Source organism: Epinephelus fuscoguttatus, linkage group LG5, assembly GCF_011397635.1.
Source record: "Epinephelus fuscoguttatus linkage group LG5, E.fuscoguttatus.final_Chr_v1".
NCBI lineage: Eukaryota > Metazoa > Chordata > Actinopteri > Perciformes > Serranidae > Epinephelus > Epinephelus fuscoguttatus.
The window spans coordinates 17,459,159-17,475,639 of NC_064756.1; the positions used below are offsets into that span (position 1 = coordinate 17,459,159).

A 16,481-nucleotide genomic window follows, 5' to 3' on the forward strand; every position below is an offset into this window, starting at 1 on the left:
TGTGTCTGTGTGTCTGGGGGGGGGCTCTTCATGAGTATCAAAGAGAATAAATTTCAACAGTTTGTGCTTAATTAGAGATGAAAAAAGTTTAAGTCTCATAATTTTAGGCTTGAATTAACACTAACTTCCTCATTTTCCGGATAAAAAAATCACTTTATTCTTTTTCCCTCTCTAATTTACTTCTTGACTTCACTTTATTGCCATGACATGTAACATCAAACTCTGACACACATTTTTTCTGTTTGTTTGTCTCTTCTTTCACTGTTTTATTTGTCACCTGATCGTGTCCATTCCTCTCTCTTTTTCCTGTTTTTTTTTCTCCTTTTTTCTGCAGCTTTTTGGCTAAGCGTGGTGTGAGGGAGGACATAGCTACATTTGAGGTGAGGAACATCACCCCTGAAATTCGCCAGAGTGTGGAAGAGCTGCTCAACAGGAACAAAGCCTCCTTCGATCCCAAGGTAAGCTAGCCATAATGGCAGAATACGAATTAGATTTGTGTTTTTTGTTGTTGTTGTTGTTGTTGTTGGCTGAAGATGGTATTGTGGCTGCTGTCTCTACTGAGTTGTGTCTGACTTGTGATGCTGTTGTTATTATGGTCAGAATGCAAAGCGTGCAAGTGCAGCAGCTGCTCCCTTGGCTGCCTGGGTCAAAGCCAACGTCCAATATTCCCATGTCCAGGAAAAGATTGAGCCACTGGAGAGAGAGCAGGCCGGATTACTGGAGTAGGAACACACACACACACACACACACACACACACACACACACACACACACACACACAGGAGGAGTCTTAAAGGGGCTTAGTCCCCTCAGTTGTATTTTTTGCCCCCTCTATTTAAGTTTTATGTATCTATAGAAAAATAGCAAGATCAAGAAATTAATCGATTTTGATTGATTTCTTGATCACAACCACACATGACCATAAGCTGTTTTAAGCTGCAGTTTTTGGCAGAGAAATGTCCGATTTAGCTAATTTCATAAAGATTACAAGCTTGTCAGTAAACTTGTGTTCTTGATCTTCATCTGCCAGCTCATACTCTCGTATGCACATAAAATATTGACACGTGCAATATATTTCTGTATTTTCGTGTGTGTGTCCAGAAACCTAAGGAAGACAGAGAGTAGGAAGAACAAGCTGGAGGACCAGCTCAACTCTGTTGGAGCCAGAGTCAACGAGTTGAAAGAGAAGTATGCCTCCCTGCATCATTCCCTCTATTCTTCCAGCCTTTGATCCTTCCATTTCCAATGTTTTTCACCTGTCACAAAATCTAATGGTTGCAGCCTTGTCATAAATTACCCTTGCAATGTTTTTGTAAAAAATCATAATTTGAATTCTTCCATCATTCCATCATGACCAGCCCTGACTTCAAGTTGATGAAAACAGAAAAGAAAATAGCAGGGACAAGAAGAGAACTTATTTGTTTTTTGGCATGGCAAGACCAGGCGTCTCATTTATAACTGTTGCGAGCACACAAAACAAAGCCTGAAAGAGGCATGTGCCGCTTACCATGCAACAGTTGTGATGTATAAAAACAAACTTGGAAGGAAAATGTGTGCACCTATAGGGAACCTCTGACCCATGCGTATGAACATTTTGGAGACAGTAAATTGGGGTTGCAGATGGTGAGGTTGTGAATAGAAGCCAGGTTGTGGAGATTAAATGTCTGAGAGGAAGCATTATACGTATAATGCTTCCTCTCACACATTCAATTTCACCTCATATCACACGTTACTTAAAGATCCACTTTATAATGAATATACAATCTGGCCAATTTATTTGTGCTAGTGAGCTATAACTATTCCATGACCACCTTTATAAGTTGTAAAAATAATAAGCCAACTCAAATCTCACATTGAATTCTGCTCATTATTTCATCAGCTCTGCCTCACTATCATATTCCCCACACCCAGAGCACGGAGGAGAGGGCCAGACTGTGTGTTGCTGAGACTAGAGGTCAGCTGGAGCACTCCACAGCTGTTGAAATGCGCACATGAAATAGCATTAAATTATTGCAAGGCAGAGTGTCAACAATGTTCAATACTATCTTCTAATATGGTAAATATGTATCACCGAGTATGATTTTTGTTTCAGTTTTAGTGTAGTTTTAATTTTTTGTGTGTAAAATTGCTGCAGTGAACATCACTTTGGGCAGTGGCTGCCACACACATTCTGCATTTTCCAGTCACCTTATGTACATCTTTACCAGATGCACAAATGGGCTGTGTAAATTGACAAAGTCTTTAAATTAAGCCCATGACAGCTCTTGCACAATTATTAAACTCTATATCCTCACTATGAGTCCTTATCATAATGCAGACCAAGATTGCCGTAACAAACTTAAATAAATGAATAACTAAATAGTGTACACTTGTCAAGCTTGAATTTTCAAGTTCAGTATCAGGGTCGGGGATACCAGTGATTATTGTGATCATTTTTGGCAAGCTGTGAAACAATCAGTCTGATGATATAAACACTTAAACACTACGGTGACACTCGACATTCATGAGGTGCTTTGCATTGACCATGTGTGATTGAATGTGAGCATGTAGAGGGCGGGATATGAGGCTGATCCAAGCGCAGACGATTCCAAATTGATTTGGGATTTATAAAAGGAAATTGCAGGCAGGCGTACACACAGTTTCATAAATCAGAGTATGCTTTGATGCAAGCCATTTCCTGCTTTCGCTCGCATGTACACTTTTAGTATGGATCCTGCTCACTGTTTTATAAATGAGACCCCAGAACTGGCAAATTGAGACTAACTTTCAAGCTGCTGTGAAAAGCAAGTATGCTTGGCTAGCAGGCTAACAACAGCATCCCACAAGAAAATAAATAAAACTTTTTTGTAGTTGCCCTATCTTTCACTTACTGCCAGCCATACAGTATCCCTCCCTCTCTGCTGCCTGTCTTCTTCCACCATGGCGTTATATAAGCAAGCATACAAACAATCAATAATGCCTGAAGGTGAGGTCTTTTCCACCCTCTTCTGGCTGGACATTGGCCAGTCTCACTTCTTATCAGGTCATAGGTCAACAAAGGTGGACTTCACACTGCAGGTGTGACCGAGCTCTTCTGCTCTCTCTGTTGCTCTTTCCTCCAGCATCTTCAGCCTTTGCTTTCTCCAACTGCAGGTTCTGCCAGTTATCTTTTTATCTATCCCTGTTCATACCACCATTGCTTTGGCCGTTCTTCTCTCCACCCTTCTCTCTCTGTAGTCTCTTGGCACCTCGTCTCACCTCACCTCACCTCACTTCACCTCACTTCACACGGCAATGTCTGTCAAATTTAATGGCATATGTACAGATTTGTATTCTACTTTCAACGGCATTAAAGGAGCTACAAATGTTTTAAACATCAGAGAAATTAGTTTATCTTCTCAATCTATTTAATCTGTCTTTGGTAGATTAAACAAATATCAGAATGTCAGTCTTAGAAATCTCTAATGATCCCACATCAAACACACTTAGCTACTTATTGATTTCTTTTCCTCCGCCTTACCCTTTCCCTCAGGTTTCAGTGTCATACCACAGAGGCAGCTAAGTTGGAGGCTGAGGTGACGAAAGCCCAGGACACTATCACTGCTGCCCAGCAGCTCATATCGCAACTGGACGGAGAACACACACGGTGGAACGCACAGGTAATTTGATGTATGAGTGTGTTGATGTGTGTATTGGTGCGGGAGGTTATACACATTTACTAAGAAAGGAGCTCATTTACCATGTAAGAGCAACAGGAGGTGTGTGTTTGCCTGCCTCTGTGTCTGTGTGTGAGTGTGTGACAGGGGGATGTATCCTGCTGTCTTGGGTCCCTTCTGGCTGTTTTTACTCCTCTCTGCAGCATCTGTCTGCACCTTAATTAAAACACTCAATCTCTTCCTGACACACACACACACACACACACACTCTCGTGCGCACACGCCCTCACACTCACTGCCTCCCTCAAGGCCCACACCAAAGAGCCAGTTTACTCTCTGCTCACGTATTTCCATACACTCACACATACACACTTCATCCCTAACTCTTTTGCACACTATGCAGTAGCTGTGGTTCCCTATATGTTAATGCCTCAAAGTTGTTTATGTGTTTCAAGGGAAGGGAGAGCGCCATAGAGAGAGGGGTACACGACTAGAGGGGTACACAACCACAGAGTAAATGGTGCAGAAATAGCAGGTATGTTTTGAGTTGAAGCATAGAATGTGGCAGGATGTTTGACAGTATAGTAGATCAGAGACTACATGGCCTGTAGCCACAGAGATGTGGGCATTCAAGGGTCATAGGGCTTGACAATTAAACCTGATGCATAGTTACTCGCCAAGCATGTGCATGTGACATGCTGGTAGGCTCAAAGGAGTCCTGATCAACATAGAACTTACAGCAGTGATGTCACATTAGCTCACAATGTTAAGTGTGTGAGTGTCCCTGCATTTGTAGGTAGCTTTTATCTTCTGTTTTTGTCAAAGTCACTGTAGAAACTTTTGGATTATTTGGGGCTACAAGTTTACAGCTTATTAGTTAGGAAGAAGGAACCATGGGTGACATGCTGTCACCCATGGTTCAAGTTACTTACCTTATTTTTCTTCCAGCTTTCTTTTCTTTCATCCTTACTTTTCTTTACATTCTTCCCTCTGATTCCTCCCAATCCTTGTGGTGCCCTTCCCTTTCCTGTGTCCCTCTCTGCATACTTTTGTCATCCTAATCACCTACCTGTCTCTCTCTCTCTCTCTCTCTCTCTCTCTATCAGATGTCTGAGATAAAGAATGAGCTGGACACGCTCCCAGTGAGGGCCATGCTTGCTGCAGCCTTCATCACCTATCTGTCTGCAGCTCCTGAGGACCAAAGAAGACACTGTCTGGAGATGTGGATGGCTCAGACTGAACTACAGAGTAAACACACCCCTATAAAAACTTTTAGCTAATATGCAAGCAGCAGCATATGCCAACTCTTGTGCTAACAGCCTATGCAAGCACACTTCTGCCCACACATGGCACAATGCACTGTGGTGATACATATGGTACTTGTACAACACTTGCAAGCTCCTGGCTCTACTCAATATGGGTGCTGTTTTTTTTTAAATATTTGAATCATCTTCTAACTAGTTAAGGGGTGAGTTCGGTATTTTTCATGGTGGTGCAGTGGTTATGATTGTCGCCTCACAGCAAATAGGTTGCTGGTTCAAACTCAGGGTGGAGGGTTCGAACCCTGGGGTGGGGGAGCCCTTCTGTGTGTTGCATGTTCGCAGTTACGGAAAATGAATGAATGAACCTGGACCCTATATTCCAATGTTTTTTTGTCTAAATGACTAAATAGAGCAACAATTTTTGAAACTGGTCCAGTGCTGAGCTGAAAGTGCTGCAGCCGGCAGCACCGAAACAGGGCTTTAGATGTCTGACAACTTATGGAAAGGATCCCTTCAAACATAGATGTTTTGTTAAAAGTCAGGTCTTTTTTGTTTAACCAGAAACAGCCCTGAAATTGCAATTGCCAAACCCACCAGACTCCATTTAAATAAACTGCAATTATATCACCATAAAACACACTTTATTCAAAGTCGACAGAAATACAATAAAACTCACAGCGGCTGTCCTGGTTCTTCTTTCCAATGTTCCAGCAGTCAGTTCTGGTGTGGTTGAAATAGACCCATTAATTCACCCAGTTAGATGCAAAAATATGCTGTCTCAATACACGCTAAAATTACTTATTATTTAAATGGAGTCTGGTAGAATTAGCAATAGTGTTCCTAGAGCTGTGTCTGGTTTAACAAAAAAGACTCTTTAACAACATGGTCTACCTCTATAGGGATGCTTTCCATAATGTTTTCAGACGGTTAATAATCAATCTGAGACTATCTGGCAAAAACAAACACTTTAAGTGGACGTAATGACAGTGCCAGCAAACCTCGAGTGGTTACATTGCAGACTGCTTCACAGCTGCTGGCATTAGTGCGAGAGAGATCTATAGGTAATGTAGTCAATCTGGACCAAGTTCAAAAAATGTTCACTTAAGTCACTTAGACAGAAAAACGTGGGAAAATGGGTTCCTGGTTGAACTTACCCTTCAACTATAGTAACTAAATTCAACACACCAAGTCTATAGTTAACAATACTAACTACCTAACTTCCTAGTCATGTGGATGTTTATTTTACATCCCTCACTCAGAAATCATCCTTGTTTTTAATCATGTGAGTAACCCACCACGTAGAAATGTTAAAAAAAAAACTCTCACACACTCACTCATTAAGGATTACACTACTTAATAATCCTGTTTTTCAGCACTGGATTTTTACTTCTTATCTGCCAAGCATAATCACCTTAATTTGTCAGCTCCACTATTCAGATATTAATATTCCATCTGCACAAATGAACTTGCAAAACGTGTGCGGAGTCTCTTTCAGCACTAATTGTTGTCTTATTAATAGCTCTGACCATATAATTCTGCTTGGCAACCTCTTTTCCCAGAGGGCCTCAAATGTGCATGTAACTCCCAAACAGCTGATGCATCCAGTTGACCCACACACTCGTTTCTACATCCCTACATCCCTTCCAATGGCTTCTCCGAAAATTGGTTGTCAGGTTTACTTAGTGACCCCATTTAAGTGTAGTATAATGTGTTTAGGCACTGTTGAGGAATCGGGAATTGTTGTCAGTGACTGCAGTATCAGTGAGGTTTGATTAAAATTACCAACACTATTTTCTGTGAGCAGGTACAAAAGCAACAAATAAGCATTTGCATTTGTGTTGTGTGTGTTTGTATCAGAGTTTGACTTGCGGTCATTCCTGTGCTCGGAGAGTGAGCAGCTGATCTGGAAAAGTCAAGGGCTGCCCTCTGATGACCTCTCCATGGAGAATGCACTTGTCATACTGCAGGTTAGACATCTATTTGCCAATCCATTAAATCTCGTTAATCTCTCCACTTTTGTTTTAATCCTTTTCATTACAATTCAGCTTTGCCACAGAATGATTTATGCTAATAAAAGAATTTAATCACCAATTTCCATCTCTGTATCTCCCCGCTTATCTTAGTTTCTGTGTGACTGAAGTTATTGCAGACTATTTTTATACAAGCTTACAATAAGTCTTTGTCTTCCAGCACTTATTTGTAACAGCCAGCCTCCATAATAATAGTCATATCAATAATTCTGCCCTTGTTGCCATTCATCTGTCCTCCATTTGTCTGTATTGTGTTTTATTTTTACCATTGCTGCCCTCAGATCAATGAACTCAAATTACGGGTAAGAAGTCGTTCCATCATTCATTCTTGTAGCCCACACTTAGTTTAGTGTAGCCCCTCTGTTTCTTTCATTGTCTGTGTGTGTATGTGAGACTTCCTTACAAGTTTGTGATTGTCGTCATACCTCTATACTATATATTAAAGGTGCTAACTAGAACCTCCTAGGGACCTTGTCCCCACCTTGTCCCCATAGCAGAATCCATTTTGGATCCTGGTAGATCCAGGAACGCTTTCAGGGTTTCTACCCAGAACCAAACAAAAAAGGGTTACACCTAGAACCATCTAGGTTCTATGGTGTAATGATTGTACCCATAACCCTTTCTGGGAATCTCTTCAGAACCTCTCTACCTTTTAAGGGTGCAAACAAGAACCCACCCAGGGCATTCTACCAATTACCTGTTCATATTGGAGGGTTTCATCTAGAGCCCTCCCAGAGGGGCTCTTTAAATAGTAACTGACTGCATTACCCATAGATTGTGCTCCCTTTAATCAGGGTTTTAGTTTAAAAGGTCAGCTTGGAGCCAGGGGAAGCACATCCAGCAGCCTCGGCCCTCATGAGGCTCCCTCTTCATGAGGGCCGGGCCTGATTTGGTCCAACACAACCTACAACACTCTTGGTTGACAACCATATTTTTAGGGGGTGGAGATTTTATAAAATCACTACTACTACAGCCTCGCCTATTTCAGTAGTGCGGTTGGGTTGGAAACCGAAGTTCCAAATTAGAACAGTATACAAAATGCCAAGTACCAGGTACCCGTAAAAAACATTTTTTCAAAAAGGATTTCGGCAGACCATGTGGTATTGTATGTCATGAAGTGATAGTAAAGATATCAGCCATGGCAGAATACAAGTAAATGAATTGATTAAGGGGATTCTAGATACATCTACATTTAAGAATACCATTTGAAACATGGGCAAACATTTGAATATTTGAGGGTGAGGATCTATTACTACCTATGCTTTTAATAATCATTGAAGGTTCCTCAGAAGCAAATGGTTCGGGGTAAAACATCAGCACTTCAGGAAGAACCTTTCCGGAACCCTTATTTCAAAGAGCGTACATTTAAACACACCTGTATGTGTTGGTAAAATTGACAAGGGAATCATCTCTGTCAGTTAGACTTCTTTGTACAGAGGAAATTGCAGCATATTGAAAGAAATTGATTCATACAGTAGTAGCAGTAGTGAATGCAGTACGTACTGAGTTAGTTACCAATTGTAAAGGAGATAGATTAGAAATATGTGTAGATGCTCGTGACACACTCGCACACCAAAGAAACCAGACCAGGATAACGTCTTTCAGTAGGTAGAGTACGATAAGGCTGGGGGCAATACACAGACAAATACACAGGTTTGAGGAGGAGAATCTTTGAGCAAGAGACCATGAAATGGAAGAGCACAGGATGAAAGGAGGGTGGTGGACTTCATTCCTTTGCCTGGCATAGGAGTGACGCTGGTCGATAAGCATGACAGCAGTGAGACGGGACTGAACCACACACACACACACACACACACACACACACACACACACACACACAGACATACACACTTCCCTTTCCTCAGTAACTGAGTCTCTTTCTAAGTAAAATTATCCCAAAACAACTTAAGCTGAAACACAATTCTTTATTGTTGTTCTATACTCAGAGTGTTGCCTGTCCGTTCCTGATTGACCCGTCATGCCGAGCTACAGAATGGCTCCGCACACATCTCCAACAGTACCGACTAGAGGTCATCAACCAACAGGTAAACACACACAAACATGCACACGCATATCTTGCACACAGTGGAGGTCATCAACCATTCAGTTGTATTTGCAAACTCATTATCGTACACACACACGCACAGTGGTGAGAAATCAATCAGCCCTTAATCTAAGCTAACATTGAGGTAACTTTTATGTCTGCAGGAGCCTCAAAAGTCATCACCGTTGAACATTTCTTTGAAGTGTTTCATTAGATGCCCTTGATTGATCTCATTTCTTTTGCCCAGTGAGTCCGAGCCTTAAGTTCATTAGTATACCCTTATTTATCATGAAGTTGCCACCACCGTTTGACAGAGTGTATGATTAAGCCACCTTTACCTCTCTTCTCGATTCGTTCAGGTGTTGATTTAAAAAAATGATACGATTACATTAATCAGTACTTGACGGTATTACTCATTAGTTACTAATCACGAGTTAGCATTTCCAAAATTAGTGTCATTATTTATTACACCATTAAAGCAGTGAGTCAGATTTAGTGGCACAGTGCTCTTGAGAAGACTGAATATCGTCTTAGTCTCCTGTGTTTACACACAATACACACTGTTGCAGCTTGACATGCATGCACACACACACACACACACACACACACACACAGACAGATCTCTGTCTATATATATATATATATATATATATATATATATATATATATATATTAAATATGTATATGTATATATATATATATATATATATATATATATATATTTGTATATCTATTATTGTTAAGATGAAAAAGAACATGGTTATAGGCTCTCAGTTAAGTAACCTGGAACCAGTAGATTATTCTCTAATTGTTGCTGAATATGTTACAGAGTACTGTCACCAACCAATACTGGTATTCAAAGTAATTTTTCCAATTCTGTGTCTTTGTGCCATCTCTCTTTAGGATAGTAACTTCATGACATCCTTGGAGCTGGCAGTTAGATTTGGAAAAACCCTTATCATCCAAGAGATGGATGGAGTTGAACCTGTGCTCTACCCACTGCTGAGGAGGGACCTTGTAGCACAGGGTATACACACACGCACACACACACACACACACACACACACACACACACACACACACACACACATTTTTTTTCTTTTTTTTTTCTATTTTTTTTTTTTTTTTTCTTTTTTGAATTCAAGTTTTGATTGTTTTTGAAGGCTTGGTAAATGGCATACAAATATTATTTTCTGGGCACACATGAATACAAGGCACATATTTTTATAATATGGTGATAATATGATAATAATAATAATGACAAATAAGTCTATAAGATGTCATAAGTTCATAATTATGTTGGCTTATATTCTGTTTTAATATGAGTCCATAACCGGTCCCACAGGGATACTCCTCTTTCTCCTGATCGCCATTTATGCGACTGAACATACATTTATAATATGCTATTTCCACCATTGCATAAACCCATTCTTTCAATTCCGGGGTCTTAAAGGGGAACTAATGTTTTTTTTTTTCCCAACCTGGGTCCTATTTTACGATCTACTTTTGTCTAAATGAATGATAGGATGTTCAGTATTTGACATTTCTCCAGTACGAGCATGTGCTATATTAAATAATAGGGCACTCAGACAACGTCAAACAATGTCAAAATACATCCACTAAAAGTGCATTATTTTCATACAGATAGGCTCGGATTGTTAGTATAATTATCCGACAACATGACGGAAAGGAGAAATAAACGTCTGTGTTTACCTTTAGCTGGATTCGGACATGTTCCTCTGCCTGTTGCTGCTCTCTCTCTCTCTCTCCTCGTCCGCTTTTCAGTTTCAATGAGCTCTGCGTCTGTGTACTCCGTGTACTCCGTGTTCAAATAAATATGGCCGGTCATCAAATTCAAATGGCTCATCCAGATGCGACTGACCACCAGGAAACACAACTTTAGACTCAAATGGATTTCTGAACTAAACCAATGACTTAATATGTCTAATACTCTGATCCAGAGTAGTCTGACTAAACTACATTCCCATGTACAGTGCAGGAGAGTTCCTATTTCACTTTTACATTTCCAGCAGCTATTGTTATTTAACAGCTTCATTCTGTAGAGTCTTAACAATGTGCGATAATATCTATGCAGTACATTTTCAGTCAAAGTAGGTGTGAGAAAACTAATTAATCCTGTGTCACCAACAACTGGTTGCTAACTAAAAAGCTGATCACCCACCTCTATCTGACAGCTTCTTTTATACACTGCTGTAAAATCCTATTTTAAAGGATACTGCCTGAACATGATAATTGTTGTTAATTAGCACAAGTTACCTATCAACTTTTTCAGTCAACTAGTTTTTATTGGCAGCACATAAAGCAGTTTGAAGAGGCAGCCTTAAAAACAGACAATTATGATCAAACCCTTCTTGTTTTCCGCAGAAAGACTTTTCTGCGACTCCATATTTGTCCAAGGCTGATGCTAATAGGGCTGTAGACACAGAGAGGCAAATGGCAAACTGTGCATTGTATCAAGTTGCCTATGAGGTAGAAGTAATGAGCATACTGTGGGGGAGCTTTACAGAAGACTCAGGAGAGAAGAGTGTGGACAAAGAAGACGGTAAATAAATACAGATAACTTAAGAAGAAAAACAGTTTGTTGCATGATCGGTGCGTCATTTCATTATCACTCTTAAGTACATTGGAAAAAAATGTTTTCTGTGTATAGCACAGAAATAGACCCTTCAGAAAACACCTTCTGTACATAAAAATCTGTTAATTTACACCAGCGCTGTTATGTTCAGTTGTTCGTAAGGTCATGCTTATGACACATGTACATACAGTACATATACACGCACCAAGCATGTCTTTAGTGACACACTTAAAGATCATAGTTCCTCTTTACAAAGGGGATAACTAATTACATTAATTAAAATGTCTGATTCTTCACATATGTATTATGTATATGTGTGTGTTATCAGAGAATTTAACAAAGTTGAAAGACAAGCACATTTGTGAAACATCAAACACTATTTCCGTGGTCATTTTAAGAAGTGATGGTGATTACATGTAGTATAACCTTGCTAATTCAAAGTCAACAGAAAGAGTGGTGGTTTGAGCCACTAAATAATTCAGACTTCTGACATACTCTGCAGTTATTGGAAATTAATATTTATTATATAAAATCAGCATGCAGATGTGCTCCACACTTCGTTGTGCATTCTTTTTTATTCATAAATGCTTTTTAAATACTTTTCCTAATTAAAAATGAGATGCACAAAAAAACACGTCTTATGTTGATGCATGGCTGTTTTTGAATCTTTTGATTTCACTTGTGATATTTTAGTTTCTTGGCTCAGGTAATTGCATACCAATTACAGCTGCAAGTACGTGTAAACAGAGGTTGAATATACCTGTGAAAATGAGGGTGATTCATAAGGCTGTGAATCATCAAGGGAGAGGCGGTTGTCTATTTGAAGCTGAATTGGAAAGAGTGGGGGCAGAGAAAGTGTAAGAAAGGCCAAGTTATCCACTTAAAAGTGGTGTTGAACAGGATGGAAAAAAGAGGTGAGACAAAGGCATGGCAGTACTGCATTGCAGACTTCTAGAAGACAGAGTAGAGAGTAGGGGAGAAAGCTAAAAGGTGAAGATATGGTTCAAAATGCTCAAAGTTATATGATACAGTATGTTGTTAACAGATACTTTTTTTCTCTGTCCAACTTCAACACATATGCGCCCACACACACGCACACTGACACAGGTCCAAGGTATGTGGTTCAGATAGGAGACAAGGTCATAGATTACAATGAGGACTTCCGTCTCTTCCTGGCAACACGGAATCCCGCCCCCTTCATCCCCCCTGATGCCGTTTCCGTGGTTACAGAGGTTAACTTCACCACCACAAGAGCAGGCTTGCGAGGACAGGTAACCCACACACATGTGAATCTATGTTCATTTTTCTGACACTCTGTTAGAATGGCATTGATTAAACTTATGGACTGTATGAATAAAGTGGACGTATCCCTGTGAAGTCAATGCGAAGTGGCCTAAACCATCAATCTGTCTAATGGCCAACAGGGGGTGACTCCACTGGTTGCAAAAAGAGGTCCAATTATGTAGAAGTCTATGAGAAAATTACCTTATTTCTCACCTGATTTACTACCTCAGTAAACATTATCCCTAATGAGTTTATGGTCTTATTCGCTGATCTCAAGTCTTCGTCAATACAGCATGATGCTCATATTATAAATTATGGTCCTATTTAGTGGGAGTTACAAAAATGATAAAGCAGGGCAGGTTTTAGGACATGACTACCTTATGATTGACATTGCTACCTCAGCAATGTCCTGGGGTTCTCAGTCAGATCCACAGTTCAACCCTCTTGTTTAAATATGGTCACTTCTGACAAAAAGCAAAGATGGTGATGGCCAAAATGCCTCAAAAAAGTCGAGGCTTCCAAACCATTTGATGACGTCACAGTGGCTGCTTCTACTTCTTGTATGCAGTCTATTATTAGACTCCACATTGTGTGAGGCCGTAGTCTGTGGAGGTCTTATTTAAAATTAAGCCAGTACAATGAAATTAAAGGTTTGGTCTCCCCTTTTTGTGACCATAGCGTCAAAGGCGCTGCTGCTTTTCAGCAGTTTGACCCAATTTAGTGCTTCGTGAGCAGAATCCATGTGGAACAAGTGCTTTTTCTATTGTATGAAATACAGTGCATATACAAAGCATGTACTGTGTGTTGTAGTCATGTAGTTATGGTGTGTTTCTGTTGACGTGTGTGCGTGTCTTTGTGTCAGCTGCTAGCCTTGACCATCCAGCAGGAGAAGCCAGAATTGGAGAGTGAGAAATCAAGACTGCTACAGCAAGAGGAAGACAAGAAGATACAGCTGGCTCAGCTGGAAGAATCGCTGTTACAGGTACACATGTAGACATGTAGAAGAGAATTCTCCCTTCTGGAGGACTTATAGAGCTTGTTGCTGGGGCAACACCCAATACTGTATTGTGTATATTGCAGTCTGCTTACTATTTGTACCTGCAAAAACACGATGATGTGTCCCAGTGATAAAAATGTACCTCCAATCAATACATAATCATTGGACAATGTTGAGAAAATCTGTGTTCATTTTTCCAATCTGGAATGCTCAGCTCCCCCTGCACTGCAGACCATGTTGTTGCTAACTCCCACTGTTGGTATGAGCAGGGTGTAGTAGACAGAATAAGACAATATGCACAGAGCAAGCAGGGGGAGCTGCTAGTGCTGCAACAAGGATGTGATCTGTCACCAGCATCCCTCCCGCGGACACTGCCAGATGAGTTTGATGGAGCACTCAGCCAAGCTGGAAGCACCACTGCTGGGTACTGAGCCCGTGTCTCTGTGGTAGTGGAGGAATGCTTTTTCCTCTGCACCACCCAGCTGCCTTCATCAGTGGACTACTTTAGGAGCTTTCTTGCATTGCAGTTCCTTTCACTTATTCATGCACTTAAGACTTGTATAGAGAAATTTGTAGGCAGGTGTGAGGTCATTTTGCATCCATGATAATGAGAATACGGAGCCAAAACATCAAACAGATCGTTACTGTCCAGCTTCTTAATGGGGCTCCCTGTATTTCAGGCAAAAACACACAGAGCTTAATACATATATGCTTCCACAGTCAAACACACACACAGTTGATGGACACTGTGACACACAGACAATCAGTCTAATGATATTTTATTGTGCACACAATGGAAGGGGAAATTTGGACACACATACACACACCCACAGATAGTGCCAAGGGCTGGATGTCACTGCTTCAGTGGTACTAGACATGTAATTATTCCAGAATTGTAGGAGCATATTCGACTTGACATTTCCATGCTCCACTGCTTTCTCATATATTTTATTTGAATTTATTTAAATAAATTCTATCAGTTCGTTTCAAGGAGTAGATTCCACAGAATGGGCAAGTCAAGTCTAAAAGGAAAGTTTTAAATAAACGCCCCGCATCAGGCTATTATAAAACTACTCTCACTCCTCCAACTCCAACTTTTATCAGAAGAGAGATTTTAGCCAACTGACGGACACATGACAACATTGTCTCTTATACTTATTGTGCCCCCTCCACTCCTTGTTTCTCCTTTCCTCTTATGAATTACTCCCTTTCTGCCCCTGTTTAATCCTTTTTCCTTTTTTTTGTACCCAACTGTTCATTTGTCTTGTCTTTTTCCTGTGTCAGACCCTGGCTACAGCTCAGGGTAATATTCTGGAGAACAGAGAGCTCATAAACAGTCTGAACCAGACCAAGGCAAGCAGTGCCTTGATCCAGGAGTCACTGCTGGAATCACACAGGCTGCAAGCGTCCCTGGACCAGGTAATGTACCCCAAGCACACATGCCTACACACACACACACACACACACACACACACACAAAAACAGTGTCAGGAAAAACAGTGTTCACGGCCAACCTCACAGCACAACCTTTTAAGTGTTTTAATTGATTTTGAAAAGCAGTAATGGTCAGCAGTGGATCACCATAGCGTAATAATCAGTCCACTCACAATATGAGAGCGAAAGAGAGAATACAGATGGATACTGGGGGCTGCTACAGAGAGGGAGAGAAAGAGACGGATCAAACACACACCACAGAGAGACTCAGGGTAGAGGGAGGCATGTGATAGAGAAAGTACACAGAAAACAACAGTCAGAGATTCAGACAGAGGCAAATTGTGTTGAATGTATAATGACATTTATTCCCAGCCTGCAGATCTCTCCACTTTTGTACTTTTGTGTAATTTCTGGAACAAATCATCATTTTACATTCAATACTTTTAGTGAAATTGAAGAGTGCACGCTATTATTTACAATGATGCAGTATTATCTAGTGTTTGGGCACAAACATTACAGCTCATTTGAGTGGTCTACAGATAAACAAACTCACAGCCACTCGTACGACAAACATCAGATTGCGCAGAGGCACAAGCAAGGAGTTATTGGAGATGCATTACACAGTCGTCCTCTAGGGTGCAGTGTTACACCAGAACTGTTATTACACTTCTTTCTCAGTTGCTTTTATTTATTTATCTCTCCCCTGTTTCTGTCTTTCTCATATTCACCCCCCTGTTCTTTTCCCTCACATTTCCTGTCTTATCACACCTTATGTTGTCTACCCTTATTTCTCTCTGTGTGTCCTTCCATTGTGGTTGAAATAAACATTTCGTTTCTACTTTTCTTCATATCCATTCACCCTGCCATCCATTCATCTTTGGTATTTTCTACAACTCTCTCTCTTTGACTCTCCGTCTTTCTCTCTGTCCCCTCTTTTTTGATCTCTCCTTGTTTTTATTTTAGGAGCGGGATGCCTACCTGCCTCTTGCAGAGAGTGCCAGCAAAATGTATTTTGTCATCACAGACCTGTCAAAGATCAACAACATGTACCGCTTCAGCCTTGCTTCGTTTCTGCGCCTCTTCCAAAGGGCTCTTCAGGCCAAGAAGGTGACTGAGCAACACTCAGATCTTATAAGAATTCCATTTGCACCCAACATAGCAGTGTGTTAACATGTTTATTTTGCAAAATTGTTCCAAAT

General features: G+C 40.6%; 1 protein-coding gene across 2 annotated transcripts in view; it reads left to right on the forward strand.

The window, feature by feature from the left end:
* LOC125888637 (cytoplasmic dynein 2 heavy chain 1) overlaps positions 1-16,481 on the forward strand; it is a 146,941-nt gene that overhangs the window by 58,584 nt on the left and 71,876 nt on the right. For both annotated transcript variants that reach the window (XM_049576118.1, XM_049576120.1), the window contains exons 63-74: positions 335-458; positions 601-722; positions 1,102-1,188; positions 3,512-3,638; positions 4,742-4,883; positions 6,755-6,864; positions 8,874-8,972; positions 9,875-9,998; positions 12,675-12,838; positions 13,714-13,833; positions 15,133-15,267; positions 16,246-16,389. In XM_049576118.1, the coding sequence (XP_049432075.1) occupies positions 335-458; positions 601-722; positions 1,102-1,188; positions 3,512-3,638; positions 4,742-4,883; positions 6,755-6,864; positions 8,874-8,972; positions 9,875-9,998; positions 12,675-12,838; positions 13,714-13,833; positions 15,133-15,267; positions 16,246-16,389 (1,498 nt within the window). The remainder of the gene's footprint in view (positions 1-334; positions 459-600; positions 723-1,101; positions 1,189-3,511; positions 3,639-4,741; positions 4,884-6,754; positions 6,865-8,873; positions 8,973-9,874; positions 9,999-12,674; positions 12,839-13,713; positions 13,834-15,132; positions 15,268-16,245; positions 16,390-16,481) is intronic.